Genomic DNA, 19,376 nt, shown 5'->3' on the forward strand with positions numbered 1-19,376 from the left:
CAAATAATGCTGCCATGAATGTTTATGTGCATATGTTTTCTACATTCAGCGTTACTCCCTTAGATTATGCATATCAGCTATGAACCAAAGGACCAAAGCATAAAATACTTTGAAGGTTTTAAATAAACATCCCCAAATTATGCCCAAAATGACATTGATTTAAAGTTATCGGATAGCTAAAAAAAATGTAAATGATTCTATCAAGAATATCTTCATAAACAACAAATTCGGCCAAGTCTCAGGGAACTGTGAAACTCAGGAACAAATATATTTAAAACATTTACTCCAACACAGAATATTTATTTTGGATGTATAAAATGTTGTAGACAGGAAGGATGGTAAATACTATGACTGGGATTTTAATTATGCTGCCATGTGCCTTAAGCCAATTTTCTGCTTACATTCTCATAAATACCACATTTCACTGATTCTAAGATGCACAGTTGTCAAAACTAACACCTCTGAAGCACTGGCCAGTTTAACTGAAAGTAGTGTTTTCTTTCTGAGTAGTGCACAGAATGATGGCATATTGAACAATGAATGCCATACTGATTTAATGAAATATAATAATTGTAGATGGAGTACAAGAATTATTGTACTGTTCACACGTGTATGAACCCAACACCCAAAGCATTTAGCACAAGTTGTGCACAAACTCTGGGGTCAGAAATCAAACTAGTAATAGCGACAAAGTGTAACGCACTGAAGACAGACTCAAGTCATGCTGAAACTTTTACTATAGTAATCTAGGGTACTGAGTTTACCATAGTCTTATTATATATTATTTGATTTTGGTGTTTAGTACATAAAATTATAGCTGATGTGAAATAAAGTCATTTATAAAAGGAGACATGCCACATAATATACCTTGTCCTACAGATGTAAATCCAACATCTACGCTGCCTTTCAGGTGTAAAAGTTTGCTTTTGAAGCTTCATGGGAGTAAAATATCAGAATTATGCATGTCTCTGTATACATATAGATCAGGGATGAAATATTACTATAGAAGAGAAATTCATTACACTGCTCAGCCTTGCAAATCATTACACACTCAAGGCAGGTAACAATTTATGCTGAGCATGTAGTGAAAAATGCTAATTTTATATATTTTATTATGCTATGTGCCTTCTAAAAGGATGATGGAATTTGCCAAGTTGTTATATTTAAAAGCTTTATTGAAAAGCAGAATTTTAACCATTAGACATACATCAAATAGGACTTAGGTCAAATAAAAAATAAGTTCCAAAATGTTAGACTAATCTAAGAAGTTATTTAAATAGTCTCTCTCCTTCCCTTTCTAGAGGGAGATTTGGCTTGGAAATCATTCATTAAAAAAAATCTGGGTTCTAAAAAAAAAAAAAAAAATCTGGGTTCTAACTGATGACATCTGAAAAAGGATCAACGATGTCTTTAGGCTACCTGAAATCACATTGTAATGTGAAATTATATTAATATAAAAACATACTCAGAACAGCTGTCTCAATATACTCAAGCTGTTTCATATCTTGTTCAATTCTAAATCCTATATTTGAAGAGGCACAATGAGAATAACAGAGCTAGCCAACCAGGATGGCTACATCAGTTAATTGTTTCCTATCTTCAATGTCTCCTTATCTGTTAGTTCTTTCCCTTATGATACAAACAAACTGAGGTGACTGTGAAATTTCAAGGCTGACTTTCAGTCCATATATCATCTACTGATAAATCAGATCCTGTTAACCTTTTCGTTCTCAAAATTATCAAAACTCTTTCTTCTTGATCTCAGTGGTCATTGCTATCTAAATTTGTCAGTGGTTTCCCCTGGGTTTCCATCAAAGGATTCTCTTTTCTTTTCTCAGCTTGTCCTTTAAATACTAATGTTCATTATGGCAGCACCACTGACCTCTTTTATTCTGACTGAAAACACAATTTATCAACAGCTATAAATTCACCAAGATACTGGGGTATCCACATCTTTCTCTCCAGCTTGGGCTTCTCTCCTGAGCTCTAGCGCTCAGGAGAAAATGACCCCACCCAATGGGAAGGTATGTACAGACACAAGGATGTAAACACAGCCAAAATGCTGTGATAACACAGAACTGGAAACATGGAATTCTCTAGTGGATAGGGTATAACTCTCTTTATTCTGCTACTGCTGCTCAGCTGCTTCAGTTGTGTCCGACTCTTTGTGACCCCATGGACCGTAGTCCACCAGGCTCCTCCATCCATGGGATTCTCCAGGCCAGAACTCTGGAGTGGGTAGCCATTCCTTTCTCCAGGGGATCTTCCCAACCCAGGGATAGAACCCAGGTCTCCCGCATTGCAGGTGGATTCTTAACCAGCTGAGCCACCAGGGAAGCCCATTCTCTGCCTTACCAAGAAGCGAATAAAAAGCAAGCAAGCAAGAAACAAGCACATTTTCTTATTTTTCTTAGTACAAGCTTATTTCATACCACTAAGCCTTCAATCATTAGTACATCTGAATAAAACACAGCAACATGTAGGGGAACAAAAGTGTATTTGACACATTTGCAAGATGACATACAAGATGCTTACTAGCCATTATTTTGATCTTTCTGACTTATGATCCTTTTTAGGGTCATGATTCAGAAGATCCATTAAGATGGACAAGGTGTTCAACAGATATATGACAGGAGATCAGGTCAGGGCAGACCATTAAAGTGTGCTTGTGAAGGAAGCCCTCTGCAAACTGGTACCCAGTTGCTGCTTTGAATGCGCAGGCTCTTGAGTTTCCAAGCAGCATATGTGCCTCAACTGACAGTGTTTAACGGCAAACAGCAGAAAGTGTGGCCCAGACAACAGCATTCAATAACATGAAACTTAACACTGAAAAGAAGCTGACAGTTCAGGTACATAAAACATGGTGAGACGGTTTAAGTCTAATTTGCAGGAACTGAGGGAAACTGTTCAAGCAGGAGCTGATCCACATGGAAAACCACTTACCCAGGATTTGCTTGCTCCTTCGCTCTGATCCAGGGCACCAGGAAGTGAACAATATTTTATGTAATCACTGAGTTCTCACACAAAATCAATAACAACATTGAAGTCTTAAAGGAAATTTTAAAGGTAGATTTATAGACTAAGTGAAGAAAATATTTCAGAGGAAGTGCTCAGTTTTAAGAAAGCAGAAGTGTAGTTTTAAAGGATTTTTAACAGAAATTACAACCTTGAAATATATAGGGATTTGATTAGTATTAATAAGATCAATATAATATATATTAAGTAATACATATTATAGTGTAAAATATATACTGAAATTTTAGAGTCTAGATTCAGGGAACATAGACAGGAAGAAAATCCTAAGAGTGCAAATCAAAAAAGAAAAAAAAAAGTAATAGTAATCAGTAGTTTTCAACAGATTAATATGCATCATAAGTAGGAAAAATACTAAGTGTGGAAGATCTGGTAGATTTTGTCTGACAGTGGGTTGGACATAGTCCGGAACACAGTTTAGATGTGTAGGTAAATTATGTATAAACGTATTAGTTTTTTAAGCCAGGGATGGCCTTATAAGACCACAGAGGGGCATTAAAATCAGCCAAAATAGAAATTATGTTTGTAAGCAAGTTCGGTAGATTGTCACTCTTACCTTGATATCTTTTGGAAGAAAAGTAATACAATCTAATACTGACACTGTGATGGCTTGGGGGAATTTCAGACAGATGTGTCATTCCCATGATGGACTGTCTCCACCCCCATCTTTGGCTTGGAGGGTTAGGAATGTGTCCTGAGAATGATACAAACACTCTCATTTACCTGAGACAGTGACTGTCGGAGTCGTGCCATCTGCGTGCTGTGGCCTTTATTGTGATCCTGCTCAGAAACCATCTGCTTAAGCTTCTCCTTCTCTATAGCTATGCTATTAAATGCAGACTTCAAAAGAGAATGCACTGAGGGGGGAGAAAAGTAAGAGTCAAGGATCAAATGGATCCAGAAAAATAAACAGAATTATAAACTTCTCAGCACTTGTAACTCATTCATGAATATTTTCTGGAAAGGTTATGTTACAGTCTAATTGAAAGTCAGCCTTAAAATGGAATCTACCAGAATACCTAAATACAAAAAAAAAAAAAAAAATGGGAATGGTAATTAATCAGGATGCAAGTTTTAGCATTTCATACCAGATAAGTCAACGAAGTCCTGGAAGCAGCTATAAAATACCAATTTTTAAATTTCAATACTTAGAAACTAACCTATAACTCCTAGAAGGAAAAGGGAACAAGTTTTACTCTGCCACAGTTGATGACAATATTTGAGCAGTTATGTGTACAATGAAGTCTCATGCAAATAATTTAGAACTATCAAATTATCACCCCAAAGTGTGCATCCAGAAAAAGGGCATTTTATGAGTCTTGCAAATATAAATCAAACAGCTGTTTTAGAAGTTGGAGCTAGTTCTCTTTGTGGTAGGAAATGATTTGGTCTTTTTTTTGTAATACTTATCAGAGTATCATTGATTTAAAATGTTGTGTTAGTTTCTGCTGTATAGCAAAGTATACACACACATGTATCCACTATTTTTTAGATTCTTTTCCCATATAGGTCAATACCGAGCATTGAGTGGCATCCCTTGTGCTATACAGTATGTCCTTACCAGTTGCCTACTTTATATATAATAATGGGGATATGTCAATCTCAGTCTCCCAGTTTATCCCCCCCACTTCCCCCGCTGGTAACCATAACTTTGTTTTCTACATCTATGACTCTGTTTCCGTTTTGTTGAAATGATTTGGTCTTAAGAACAACACTTGCATTACTTTCTCAGCCAAAAACATCACGATATCAAAAGTGCTTTCAAAGAGTACAAACTGCCAGTTATAACATGAATACGTCCTGGGAATCTAATCTGCAGGATGGTTATAGTTAACAGTACCGTATTACTTACCTGAATTTGTTAAGAGAGTAGATCTCGAATGTTCTCACCACAAAAAAGAAATGGTAATTCTGTGACATGTTGGAGATATTACTATCCTATGGTAGTAATTATTTTGCAATATATAAGTATGTCAAATCAACATATATACCTTGAACTTATACAATGTTACATGTTCATTTTATCTCAATAAAGCTGGAAATAAAGTAAAACAAAATAAAGGCAACTAAAAACAACCTCCACCCTCATTTCTGCATACCTAACAACAGACATTTGTAAAAATCCATGGCAGTCTTTAATTTTGAAACATAAAAATGTTGAATTTCCAACTCTTATCTTTATAGTAACAGTTTCTGCAAAATGTAAAGCCTTCTAAAATAGGGATTTCCTTGTAAGAGAAAGGTTATTTTTAAGCAAAGTGGAAAAATTTAGCAGAAAATAGTGACCTGAATTAAACGGGAAAAATAATGGGATCGTAAAGAATGTACAATTCATTGATTTATGTGCTACGTTCTAGTTGTCATCAATTTTAAGGTAATAACTTGATAGCTGAAATACATTAACCCAACTAGCAGCTCTAAAAGTGGATTCTCATTCATTTCAAAATCCATAATTTCTCCTAAAGAGGTCACTCAATAGTCATATAAAAGCCACCTTTTTCCCCAAGCACAGCTGAAAAGAAAATATGCTGTTTCAACAAAGGCTTTACAAGTCTGTTGAAACTTGGATTACCTGAAAGCCTCAGGAGTGCAACCAAATACATAAAGCTTTCCTGGGGCTACCTTCAAATTTATCCATCTTCCTTTAGAAGCTGTGCTACATTTAATTCACACATTTGTTGCCTCATTTTACCTGTTCCTACAATCTTGCATTAAAAGTAAAAGTTACTGGCTTCTTGATCATGAATCTATGCTGTTATATAAATAATTTAGCATTGCTCTAGTCTAATGACATGATTAGCATCCAGCTAAGACATAATAAAAATGTACAAGGAGTAAAACAGGTGAAAGAGAGCTGGCCTTACAGAATCTCAATTGAAAAATCTGTAGAAAAAAAGGTAGGTGGGGGGAGAAGATTTACTTTAGTTGCTTCAGGATAGTGGAATTAAAAGCAATCTCTGGCAGCACACCTTTGCTGATGGGTTGAGAGGATGCATTCTTATTGACTTCAGCTTTCTCAGAAATACCCTCAGTGTGCACCGCTTCTTTTCCCAAGTCACTAGGCTTTTGCATATTATGGGGGGTGGTACTTGAGATGTTCCATTTAACACACATTTTCAAGAATATTTTATAACCTATTACCAGCAGCCCCAGAGGAAATAAATGTGAAAAATTCATAATAAGGTGTTAGTGATGGAAAACAACATAATGTCTTTCTTCTAAAGATTACAATTTCAAAAGACAATGACTGGGAAGGCACTATTATAAGGTAAAAAATGAATTTCAGTGGCTGAAATTTAGATACTTCAGCATTAAGGGGAGGGAATTAATTTAGGAGCTGTGGCTCTTCTTGGTGAACAGTCAAGACTGTCCAGTCCACCTGCTCTCCACACTTCTTCTCATTTATTGTACTGCTCTCTGTGCCTGATGACAGCAGTTGAGCTTCTGTAACATGACTCACTGAAAATTTAACATCGAAAAAGAGACTCCAAGGTGGGCTGGATGTCCACTCCCCTCTAATCTGGACTAGCAGTGAAGGGACAAAGCTCCAGACCCAGAGTTGGCCACTTATATTGCAATCCACTCCACTTGGAGCCCTGAGCTGCCGTGGAAGGGGAGGGGAGAGGGACAGGTTGTGTGCAGCCTCCCAGCTGTCCAACCAAAATGCCAGTGAAGCCCCCTTGAACCATTCAGCCAGGCTTCCAGCTGACTACCATGGAGGGAGTCCATCTGATGCCACGGAGGACAGAGGAACTGCTTAGCTGAGCCCTCTTGATTCCTTGCCCACAAACTGTAAAGTAAAATCAGTGAGTGCCATTTAATTAAAAAAAAGGTTTCAAACAGAATCTGCTAACTCACAAGTATGTACGACATGATAAAAAAAACAGATGCTGAATGGAACTGTGGGGTCGTCTGCCTAGCATAATATCTTATTTTTCTCCCTAAGTGTTTGACTCTGCAAATTCAGAGAATAAATAGATAATCCCATTACCCTAATATTCTCTGAGTGAAGAAAAAGCAAATTTTAATTTATGATGACCTAAAAACCTAATGCCAGGCCTGAAGGCAATAAGAGGAACATCATCAAAGATAACACCCTTTTAGTCTTTCTGCCTTTTCTTACCTCAATAATACTTTCTTTCCTCAGTCAAAACTGAAACCCTATGATGTGTGTTTTCCCAGGAGGCAGTCATCATATCCCACTGTGTTTTATCTATAGAACTGCAGTAAGTATATAAACCATTTGACCTTGCCACCATGACCACCTAGACAAGGGTAAGAGAATGAATGGCAACTTCTCATCAAGGAAGAGAGCCACTATAAAGGGCACAGTAAATTTATTGTTACCTTTCTGTGCAATTAGACAAAATTCTTCTTGAAGCTTTGTATAATCCGTTGAACTTTCCAGAGGGTCTGTGAGGTGGCTAGGGGGAGTCTGAAATTCAATATCTGCACAAAGGTTGGGGTTGGAGGAATGCAAGCGAACTGGGGACATGGTAGCACTGAAAGGAACCTGAAAAGGGAGGACACAAATTATTAAAGAGCAGCAACACATTGTCCTACAGTCTCTTACATAGAAAAGATTTATTCTATTCTCCAAAGTAATAGATTCCTCTCTGATGACACACTTGGAGACAGTACTCATCTATTTTGCAGGTGGTTTGGCTAGGAAGGAATCTCAGTTTCCTGTAGTTGATTTAGTACTGCTACTGACTCACTGGCTGTTCGCTGTCACAGGGAGAGATGACGACAAAATGACAGGAAGAAAAGGCATAATCCCAGATAGGCTTCAGCTCTGAACCCACTGAAACAATGCTGGCAGAAAGCAATCTGAACTGTGATGTTGCTGACCTTCTCTCACAAAGTCTGGGTATTCAAGTCAGAGGGCTTTTTATGCCGACTTCTTTCTGAGCCTGGAGCAAGAATTCACTGAACAGGTAAAAATTCAAGAGGTGCATATACAGAAAGATTCACTTGCTCCAGTGTCATTAGATAAAACCTAAGTAAGTTTAATACTACATATAATAATGGCTTAAAGAGATCTGCAATTAAATTTGAAATTGATTTATCAAAACACATCTGTAAATGAAATATTACATAAATTACTATAGTTACTTTTGTATATGACACACAACTCTGTTACATACATGAACATGGCTTATGAACTGGCCAAAAAAAATTAAGTAAAATAAAGTCATACTACTATAGATTTTCCCAAATGGCTAGAGGCACTTCCTTGCCCTTGGATTTCAGCTAGGCTTCTGATGGGTGGAGGCAAAATACTCCTTCTCTCTCCTTCTAGAAGTTTCTACCTGACCATTATAAATGCTGTCAGCCAACCATTCTTGGAGAATGAGAATGCCAATTCCTTTTATAAATCAGATCACCAGTAACCTCCCCTAATTATTACCACACAGATATGCATTCAATTACCTTCAAGAACCAGACTTAGACGCTTCCACAAGCTGAATATTGTATAAATTAAAAACTAATTCACATCGTCTATCTAACAGAAAATATGCTGTAGGAGGAAGGAAAAAATATTTTGTCTGATGTATAGGTTATGTTAGAACCTCTTCCTTTCTTCATTTTTTGACTTAGCTTTAAATCTCATGATAGAAAAAGGGAGGCGAAGGGGCAAGAGGGAGCAAGTAAGCATGTGCCTGTGCACAGAGGACAAAGAGGATGGAGGGGTTGGAGAGAACCCCAAAAATCTAGCCTGAGCTGCAGTTGGTGGGTCTGGGTGATGGCAGTTGAGACTTAAGAGGGTCCTTAGGATGCAGGTTGGTCCTGGCAAGGAGTTATTTATCTCAAAAGATATTCAGGCTTACCAGGAAAGAAGGAAGGAATGAAGCTTTTTCGCAGATTCAGCTAAGCTAGTTCAGTTCAGTCGCTCAGTCGTGTCCGACTCTTTGCGACCCCATGAACTGCAGCACGCCAGGCCTCCCTGTCCATCACCAACTCCTGGAGTCCACCCAAACCCATGTCCATCGAGTCGGTGATACCATTCAGCTATCTCATCCTCTGTCATCCCCTTCTCCTCCTGCCCTCAATCTTTCCCAGAATCAGGGTCTATTCAAATGAGTCAGCTCTTCGCATCAAGTGGCCAAAAGATTGGAGTTTCAGCTTCAACATCAGTCCTTCCAATGAACACCCAGGACTGATCTCCTTTAGGATGGACTGGTTGGATCTCCTTGCAGTCCAAGGGACTCTCAAGAGTCTTCTCCAGCACCACAGTTTAAAAGCATCAATTCTTCGGCGCTCAGCTTTCTTTATAGTCCAACTCTCACATCCATACATGACCACTGGAAAAACCATAGCCTTGACTAGACGGACCTTTGTTGGCAAAGTAATGTCTCTGCTTTTTAATATGCTGTCTAGGTTGGTCATAACTTTCCTTCCAAGGAGTAAGCGTCTTTTAATTTCATGGCTGCAATCACCATCTGCAGTGATTTTGGAGCCCAGAAAAATAAAGTCAGCCACTGTTTCCACTGTTTCCCCATCTATTTGCCATGAAGTGATGGGACCGGATGCCATGATCTTAGTTTTCTGAATGTTGAGCTTTAAGCCAACATTTTCACTCTCCTCTTTCACTTTCATCAAGAGGCTCTTTAGTTCTTCTTCACTTTCTGCCATAAGGGTGGTGTCACCTGCATAACTGAGGTTATTGATATTTCTCCTGGCAATCTTGATTCCAGATTGTGCTTCCTCCAGCCCAGCGTTCCTCATGATGTACTCTGCATATAAGTTAAATAAGCAGGGTGACAATATACAGCCTTGACGTACTCCTTTTCCTATTTGGAACCAGTCTGTTGTTCCATGTCCAGTTCTAACTGTTGCTTCCTGACCTGCATACAGGTTTCTCAAGAGGCAGGTCAGGTGGTCTGGTATTCCCATCTCTTTCAGGATTTTCCACAGTTTATTGTGCTCCACACAGTCAAAGGTTTTGGCATAGTCAATGAAGCAGAAATAGATGTTTTTCTGGTACTCTCTTGCTTTTTCAATGATCCATTGGATGTTGGCAATTTAATCTCTGGTTCCTCTGCCTTTTCTAAAACCAGCTTGAACATCCGGAAGTTCACAGTTCATGTATTGCTGAAGCCTGGCTTGGAGAATTTTAAGCATTACTCTACTAGTGTGTGAGATGAGTGCAATTGTGTGGTTAGTTTCAGCATTCTTTGGCATTGCCTTTCTTTGGGATTGGAATGAAAACTGACCTTTTCCAGTCCTGTGGCCACTGCTGAGTTTTCCAGATTTGTTGGCATATTGAGTGCAGCACTTTCACAGCGTCATCTTTCAGGGTTTGAAATAGCTCAACTGGAATTCCATCACTTCCACTAGCTTTGTTCACAGTGATGCTTCCTAAGGCCCACTTGACTTCACATTCCAGGATGTCTGGCTCTAGGTGAGTGATCACACCATCGTGATTATCTGGGTCATGAAGATCTTTTTTGTTCAGTTCTTCTGTGTATTCTTGCCACCTCTTCTTAATATCTTCTGCTTCTGTTAGGTCCCTACCATTTCTGTCATTTATTGAGCCCATCTTTGCAAGAACTGTTCCCCTGGTATTTCTAATTTTCTTGAAGAGATCTCTAGTCTTTCCCATTCTATTGTTTTCCTCTATTTCTTTGCATTGATCGCTGAGGAAGATTTTCTTATCTCTCCTTGCTATTCTTTGGAACTCTGCATTCAAATGGGTACATCTTTCCTTTTCGCTTCCCGTCTTTTCACAGCTATTTATAAGGCCTCCTCAGACAGCCATTTTGCTTTTTTGCATTTCTTTTTCTTGGGGATTGTCTTGATTCCTGTCTCCTGTACAATGTCACGAACCTCCATTCATAGTTCATCAGGCCTTCTGTCTACCATGGTAATATAGGATATCTGAAGCATTTGTTATCTGGAGACATCAGAGTAACTCTTCCTCATCCGCCATGGGGATCTTGGCTACACTGGGCTGGGAGATGCCAACAACTTTTTTATCTCATTAGGAACTGAATTTCTGACTCTTCCAGAGAATAGATGCTAAAGTGCAGATAACCCATTTGAGAAAATTGGAGTCCTTGGGTTCAATAATTTGCTGGAATCCTATCCTGGCAACTTTGTGATGACAATGATTGAGGTTTTCTAGGACATCTATAAAGGAATGGGATTTATGTAGAAGAATGTTTGAAGACAGATAAAGAAAATTGCTGACCATGACTGTGGTGATGTTAAATCTATTAATAGAAAGAGCAGACAGCCCAAGGCCCTGTAGAAGGGACAGAGAGAGTCCACGGAAATGTTGGTGATGAGGAGGTCACAGGCAGAGACTGTGACTTGTGGAAATAGACAGACCAAGGAGTTTGCAGATTTAAGGATGTGGTTTCAGGATAGAAGGAACTAGGAGAGCATTTGAGAAAAGGGAATGTAGGTGTTTGATGGTGGAAAATGAAATGTGTTGAGGGTCATGTAAAAAGGTTTTATCTGCACTCAGGTACCCTAACACTCCAGGGACTAACACTGTGTGGGAGAGTGGTCTCCTCCCTTGAGTGGGTAGGGAGGCTGAGGGAGAGGTGGGGATGGGAGGCCTAGAGAGTCCAGGGAGGACTCAGACTTGTTCCTGAGATAAAGGCCTCTCTATTAATAGTTCAATCAGATGCTGAGAAGAAAAACATGGCAAACAAGGACGAGAAAGAGAACATACAACAGCAGGTATAAGGAAGACACTGGGCATACACAACTCACAGAGCCAGAGTGGAAAGTCTTCTGCCGCTGTTGCTCTGCATCGCGTGTACAGGGGTGCCTGTGGGGAGCACCAAGTGCACTGGGACTCTCAGGGTTCTCCCACGGGGAGGGGCTGGTGTTTCTCTTTTCCATCCCCCTATTCTGATGGGTCTGGCTGATGGTGTAAGTGGACCATCATGGATGTGAGTGCAAAGAATCAACAAAACAAATCTCAGAAACATCTTGGGTGTACTTATCTTTGGGAGCAATCTCAGCTGCCCTAACACATCTGAGTTGGGCAAGGAGAACAAGTGACTGGAACCTTCTGGAAGAATTCCAGATAAAAAGCACCGAGCAGGATAGGATAGACTCAAAACACGTGGGCTAATTTTAGTTTGGGGAGGAGGAATGACAGGCAGTTAAGGGGAACCATTGCAGTCAAAGAAACAGGAGTGCTGAGTCGCCAGTCACTGAGATGTGGGTGAGGAGGCCGAGGGAGGCAGAGGAGGGTCCTGCTAGATGGTGTTCTGCTCCAGTGTGGAATTAAAAGTATAGATCCCAGAGGGTTTAGAGTACCCCTTCCCTCTAGCTACCCCTGAATATATGACTAAATGTGCCAGCCTTGCTCATTAGTTCCTTTAAGTTATTCTTAACCTCTGTGGTCACAGTTACCCTGCGGGGAAGGTGAGCATTAATTCTTCCATCTTTCAAAACCTTTTTCTCTTGCACTTCCAAATAAAAAAATATAAACCTCTTCTATTCAAATAGGTTCTAATTTAAGTTTTATTATATTCATTATACATTTATCTGCATTAAAAAATGAACACAGTAGACATACAATCACTTCCTGCCTGCCATCTTAGAAGTATGTTATTTAAGGAAACATTTGTATTTTCATAAAATGACTGACCTTTTCTTTCCATACTGAGATATTGTTCTCTAATAATCATTTGGATTTCTGAATTTTGTAAATGAAAGGTTACATTTAAGAATTTTAAAATTGACTTTACATGTATTTATTGTCAGAATCTGCTGCCATGTCAGCATTAGATACTTTATTCATCTTATTTGAATACATGTGTAAGATAGCCACTAACTACGAAATCAATTTAAAATATTTCTTTGTTCAAATGTTCACAGAACTGTGAGTTTCAGTACTTCCCTAATAAATTCCAAGTCACCAGCTCATTTCATAATCAAAATCATTTCTGTCTCTCAAACAATCCAGCTAAGTACCCAGATATAAATCAAGTCAGTCACTAGTTATGAAGCAGAAAACCAACAATCCATACACCAATATCCATTCTCCTAGAATGCAACCAAAATCTTTTCATATTTTTCAGCAATTTTAGTCTTAAAATACACCAGCAGCAAGAGCAAGACTATAATTCAGGAAACATTATATAATAGCCAAAAAGCTAATGTTTGCTATGAACTCAGAACTCTGTATTTACAAAGTTGATAGGAGATTATGATTATGATTAAGCAAATACTATGATGTATTTTTATCTAGCATAAAGTTCTGGTGTTTACATATTCTATTTCATATTCCATGTGGATAGTTCACTATTCTAAGAAAGTTTTGGTTATCTGCCTTATCTATCTCAATACTTCCTCTATCCGCCTAATATCCATACTATTTTCTCTTAAAAAAAAAAACAAACCAAACCAACATCTAGATGTGAATTAAACACCATTTAACTTTGTGGTTTTCTCCTTTCCACACTATATTTTCTGATTTTCAGCTCAATATTCTTTCCAGAAAACAATTTTCCTTCGCTAAGTGTGAATTTGCATAGCCATTGAGAGATAGCATTAAAATTCACCTTTTTCTACCCTCTCATTTCTTTATTCTCACATCCTTTTCAAACAGTCACATTGTGACCAAAAAAGCACAACTCATGTCTGTAGTAATTGACTTTTCTTAGAAAAACCGAAATCAGTTAGCAAAGGTTCTAAGATCAGTATGGCAAAAAACCAAACCAAACAAAAACCAACCCCCCCAAAACCCACACCATTTAAGAAAATCCCACATACACCCTTGAATTTAAACTGTTTCTAACACTGAGAGTAGGAGTAGAGGTCTGGATTACATGATAGTTTTCCATTGCAAACCCAAACACCTGTGTGCGTGAGATGCCTGCCATGCAGACAGTCGGAGAACATGTGAGAGCTCCACCAACCCAGGAGGGCTGCGCTTGATGCCATCCACGCGCGTGGCACCATTAGAGCAGGGGGCTGACACTAGTACACAGTTTCTCATTCTCTTTAAACATCCACTGCAGATTGAAATCCACTCACTGTTGTAGCCACTGCTGCTGCTAGCCTCTGCCGGCGCCGAGTTGTGCTGAACTGGCCCTTCGCAGATGGCCCTTCCTGACAGTGAATGAGAGAAGAGGAGGGAGGAGAGAACACGGGATGGGGGAGGGGGAGGACATGGGAGGATGAAAGATAATCAGACAAGGGAGAGGGAGAATTAACTGAAGTTGACTTTTGCTAAATCTTAGCATTGAAAAGAGCTTGAAGGAGCATTCATGCCATGAGAAAAGTTTATCATGGCAGACCACCCAAACACTTAAAATCTATTTGCTGGATATAACCCCTACCCCAAATGGAGATGGAAAGTTATGAAGCAATGAAGAGCTTACGATTTCAAGGTAAAATCAATGTACCTTTTGTTTTATTCATGCAATGCCATGTTATATGAAGGCATTCAGTAAATGGAAGCAAAGGAAAAAATAAGTTCAGGGGAAAGTGACTAAATAAATAATATGCAAAGGCTAAAACAAACAGGTTGTAATAAGAGCCTCCTGTTGGCCAGGAAGAATTTTTTGTTTCTTGCTGGGAGGGAAAAGTAAGGGGAAGGATACCAGGAATATTCAACTCCCCACTTTCTCTCCTCCTATAATGGTCTCTGGGATTCAGTATTAAGAATGGTGTTGGGATTTTCAGATTGAAGGATTTTCAGTCCCCACAGAATAGGAAGGTAAATCTCAAAGTCCTCAGTGTGTTGGGACAACACCTATAAAAATCAACTATGAAAACCTGAAGGCATATGTTTCATTTAGTGATGTGCACCTATGCCAGTAGAAGATGCTTAGAGCTTTTCTTTCTTTCTTCTCTTTTTGGTGGACAGGATTAAGGGATAATAATATTTCCTTCTAGTCAACTCAACTGTGCCTGCATTTGACAGACCCTGACTCTTCAAGGTTGTGAGAATTAATTTCAGTTCCAATTAGCTGAAATGTTCTCAGAGTCACATAACAGTCAGACTGAGAAAAAAAAACCAGCATGACTGTGTTAGTCTTTTTGGACAACAGAAAAATATTTTAAATTCTTATATCTCCAATTCTCTTTAAATTTTCCAATTACAGTCACATTTCTCTTCCATCTTCACAAATCCTTTGTGTACATATACGTATATGATTATTAAACACAAACACACATACATAATCTGTTTCAGACAAAACATTTTCTATACAAAATCTCTTTATGCCTACTGTAGTTAAAAAAAAATGAGAAAGAATGTAGTTTTACACTTCAGTGTAATTTGAGCATCTGTGAGATCCAGGATGAATGAATGACAACAGATCATTTATCTGCTACCCCATACCTCCAACTATTCCTCATTCTCTCCAATATCTAGGGACCTAGTATTTAATTCATGCTATTAGCAACACAGGAAATGTAGTAGTAATCTCTTCTCCAGCAACCCTTATAAAATCATTCTCTTATTGCCATCCTCTACTCATTTAAAACACAACCAAACTGTTTTATTGCATAATGATGATACCAAGATTTTTATTAGAACCAGAAATTTGAACTTTGGGACACAGGGGATATTTTTCCTAACAGGTAATTCCACAGAGACTTCTAGGACACCTATTACCTCCAATGAATTACTCAATGGATTCTTGAGCTAGCTTCCCAGTAGCTTCATGTAGAAATGTGGTCCAAATTTTAACATTCACATTCAAATCAGTAGTGTACTTATGTAAGAATAAGCAATCAAACATCTAGTTTAACATGTTCTTCATTTTTTTGCTTTCCTGAGGTCAATTTTTTAAATGATCTATTTTATAATTATTTCAAAAATTACAGCTACAGAATGCTAAAGACCAAGTTCCATAAAACAAGATCCATAACAACAAGAGAAATAACAATAACCACTGCCACCACCACCACAAGACAGTTTAGACTTCCTCCATAAATGGCTGGTGGACTAAATGTTCCAAATGACAGAGAGGACGAAAATGAGCCATTTACTACAAAAAGCCTCTCATTCAGAGAAAGTGATTCAAGTAGTGAGGCGATTATGAGCTCAAAACAAATTCTTGGAACCATGAGATGCAGTTCTAACGGTCAAGAAACATTCAAAACAGGAGGAGGAAATCTGCATATTAGGGTGGGAGAAAGTGCTGGGTATGTTTAATCCATCACAGTAAAAATAAATGCTACGCCTTTCTGTAGGTAAAAAACTGATGAGTAATGACATTCATATTAGTCAGAGTCATCGCTGGCTGATTTTTATGGTTCCCCAGTAAGGTATGACGGTGAAGAAACTTCTGGTAACTTCACAGTGATAGAGAATGAGCATTCTAAGGTGTCTTGGAAGGTCACTGGTTTCAGTGAGCAGAAAAAGTCTAGGGGTTGTACTAAATTCTGTAGCATTCACCCTACGATCCTTTGCTTTACCAGTTCAAGTGGAATTGAGGTTTTTCTGGGAACAATTAACAGCTTACCACCACCCCTTTGTCTATTTATTTCCACTGGACTTGGAACTAAATTTCCTACTTTTGAAGTTTAACATTTTCTTTGCGTATGGGGATGGAATGATTTCAATTCTCCCCCAAATAATTAAACTAGAATCACAAGGGCCATTTTGCCACTCTTTGGCAAAACAGAAACAAGGCAATAGAGCATAAATGAAGCTTTAAGAACAAACAATCAACCCCAAAATGTGATATAAATATGAAAGAAGAATATTTTCCTGCTTTTTGAACAACTTCTTGTGATGATTAAAAAAAAGAAAAATCTTCATCAAACTCTCCACACATTGAGAAGCAGAGCCCGTGAATGGGAGGGTTATTCAGAGTGGCATTCTGTTTCCTTCAGAAAAAAAAAAACTGAGTGACTGTGGTGGTCCTCAAAACTATAACAAGACGGCCAGTGCTACTGTGCTCAGTCACTGAGAACCAAGCTATTCCAGACCATAGTTGTGAATGGCAATATGTTCAATGGGCTATCTTATAAAAACCAAGACTGAAATGGTATCTACCCACAACTGTGTATATTTCTATGATGCTGGCCTTCTTCAGTTATTCTATTTACAATTAAAGTTCTTTTTTTCCTGCCTATGATAACCATAGATACTATGTTTTAAACACACACACACAAAACTAGACAATCACTTGCTGAAAAATATGGTACTCCCAAAAGCAATTTTAGGCAATTTTCTTGTGAAGTCCTTTGGCACATTTGTCTCTACAGTATTAATTTTCTGAACAGAAGGGAAAAAACAGAAAAACATACTGAACAAAAGACCACAAAAAATTGTGTTCACACAATGTGGACATTCTAACTAAAAAAAAAAATAATAGATCTTTATTGCTTGCAAAAGTCTATTTTCAAATAAATCAGATTAGTAAGCAAAGTAATGAAGAATTGGTTATTTACACATTTAGAATTAAAACACAAAGAATGTTATCAATAAAATCAGAATTAAGGAAGAATTATTGTTCTTATTTAAAAGACACTGAAATATTCTAAAAAGCAGTCCTTCTTTGTGTTACAGATTGATTTATAGCATAATAAAAAGAAAAGCAAAATCAAAGTCTAATTCTGATTGTGCAGGGCAATGGTCCTTTATAATATTAATATATAGTTAGGACTGGAGTGGTAAAATTTCAAGCTTAAAGATCTGAAAGTAACATGAATTTTGACATGAGAGATTGTAGGCATTTACCATATTTTGTATCATTGCAATGCAATGACATAAGAGGATTTTACTTTAAAAATGTTCAACTATTCATATAACTTATTTTAAATGAATATCAAGTAAATTTATTATGAACCATGAAGACGTTTGTTCAAATTTTAAGTGACTTCTGATGGCCAATAATATCTCTTTTTGTAGAATCACAGAATTTTAGAGTTGAAAGGTAATTCAGAGATCATTAATGTAACTCTATCACTTTACCCAGAAGTTAATGGAAGCCTAGACAACTTAACAGAAATAAATGAGATTATACTGCCAGGAAATCACAGTGATTAGACTAGAACCCAAGTTTGTTCGTTTCTAACCTATTGCAGTCTTCATCTCATGTATTGATAGATATAAGATTGAACAACACTAACACATAAAAGGCTCTTTTAAGATTTAGTATATATAAATGTTCATTACAACCCATTTGATTTTTAGTCTAGATTTTTAAGGTGACTTTTTGTTAAAATATATTTTAATGGTTCAAAGGCCATAATTGAGAATGAAAACGCCACTTGAAAGCTGTATTACATAATTTTAAGCTTTCTTTTAAATTCTTTTTACTTATGCCACAATAAGAATAGATTTCTCACTATTTTAGATAATACAACTCAGTCTGAAAAGCACTAGCTTTAAAGCAGTTAACAGTTGCTTTAAACTTTTAAACTTCTAAGAACTGATATATAAATACTAATATTTTAAAAAAATCTATAAATATGAATGAAGGAAAAGTAAGGTCTGTACCTGCAGTTGTATTTTTGTATCTTTGCTGACACTTTTTGTTCTCCATCGTCTTGTGACCCGCTTGTCTTTCTTTGAAATATCTACACAGTTAGCCTACATTGCATAAATAGTTAAAAGCAACAAAGCATTATTAGGCTAACACAGATAATACAGGCATAGACAAAGAGAGCACAGCAAGTTAGTAAAGCATCAGTGTTAGATACCTAAAGCAAACCAGCCAGGAAATAAAGGTGCATCTGATGCATAAAGGGTATTAAAAGCAGAGACAAAAACAAAACATATTTTTCTGCTACACAAAATGAAAATAGGATTAGAGATCTTTGGTGTTTTTTTGCTACTTGAAAAGATGGCACAAATTCTTACAGTATCCAAATTATACCTTCATAATTATCATTTCTAATGCAACATAAATGTGGAAGAATGATTCAGATATTCACTTCTAGTTAGTCTGTATTTAAATGTACAACATTTAAAAAAGACTTCTTTACACAATGACACCAAGATTCAAAAATATTAAGAATAACTCCAGAATATAAGCTAATCTGTATTATAGTTATGTCCCTTTAAATATTACCTTATATATTCATATAACAATCCATAAAAATTCTTAGTGAATATTTTAAGTTCCTTTGACCAGCAGCTGTAATATGTTTACCTGCATGTCAGTAAAGTTAGGTGCTGACTGAGTTCTCTGAAGTATTTCCAAATTTTGCAGGAGTTTGCTAAGTTCCACAAGGTTTGACTGGCAATGTGCAAGGTCTAAAACAGATCAGAAATAAAAATATGTTACAACTGGGCAGGAAGTGGTGGTGATGATAGTAAAAGGCAGTCTATCCAAATTATGGCAAATATGATTAGGTAGATCTATGTTTACAGGACGATGACACTGGCAAATGAAAGAAAACAGACCCTT

The 19,376-nt window shown here is 37.5% G+C and overlaps 1 protein-coding gene and 1 non-coding gene across 51 annotated transcripts in view; both read right to left on the reverse strand.

Annotated features, from left to right (window-relative positions):
* The window catches only part of OSBPL6 (oxysterol binding protein like 6), a 214,829-nt gene that overhangs the window by 29,784 nt on the left and 165,669 nt on the right, over positions 1 to 19,376 (reverse strand). For 18 of the 50 annotated variants that reach the window (XM_081579572.1, XM_081579545.1, XM_081579550.1 and 15 more), the window contains 3 exons: positions 19,119 to 19,222; positions 7,381 to 7,546; positions 3,757 to 3,890 (listed from right to left, as the gene is read on the reverse strand). In XM_081579572.1, the coding sequence (XP_081435698.1) occupies positions 3,757 to 3,890; positions 7,381 to 7,546; positions 19,119 to 19,222 (404 nt within the window). Of the gene's footprint in view, positions 1 to 2,943; positions 2,968 to 3,756; positions 3,891 to 7,380; positions 7,547 to 14,037; positions 14,113 to 18,463; positions 18,557 to 19,118; positions 19,223 to 19,376 lie in introns of all 50 variants that reach the window. The other 32 variants (XM_081579563.1, XM_081579535.1, XM_081579537.1 and 29 more) reach the window with 4 other exon arrangements.
* On the reverse strand, positions 6,977 to 7,119 carry LOC145544037 (small nucleolar RNA SNORA79). Its single transcript, XR_014081262.1, has one exon. It is a non-coding gene; the product is annotated as a small nucleolar RNA SNORA79 (small nucleolar RNA).

The sequence above is a fragment of the Giraffa tippelskirchi genome, chromosome 3 (assembly GCF_054371585.1).
Source record: "Giraffa tippelskirchi isolate mGirTip1 chromosome 3, T2T-mGirTip1v1.2.pri, whole genome shotgun sequence".
Taxonomy (NCBI): Eukaryota; Metazoa; Chordata; class Mammalia; order Artiodactyla; family Giraffidae; genus Giraffa; species Giraffa tippelskirchi.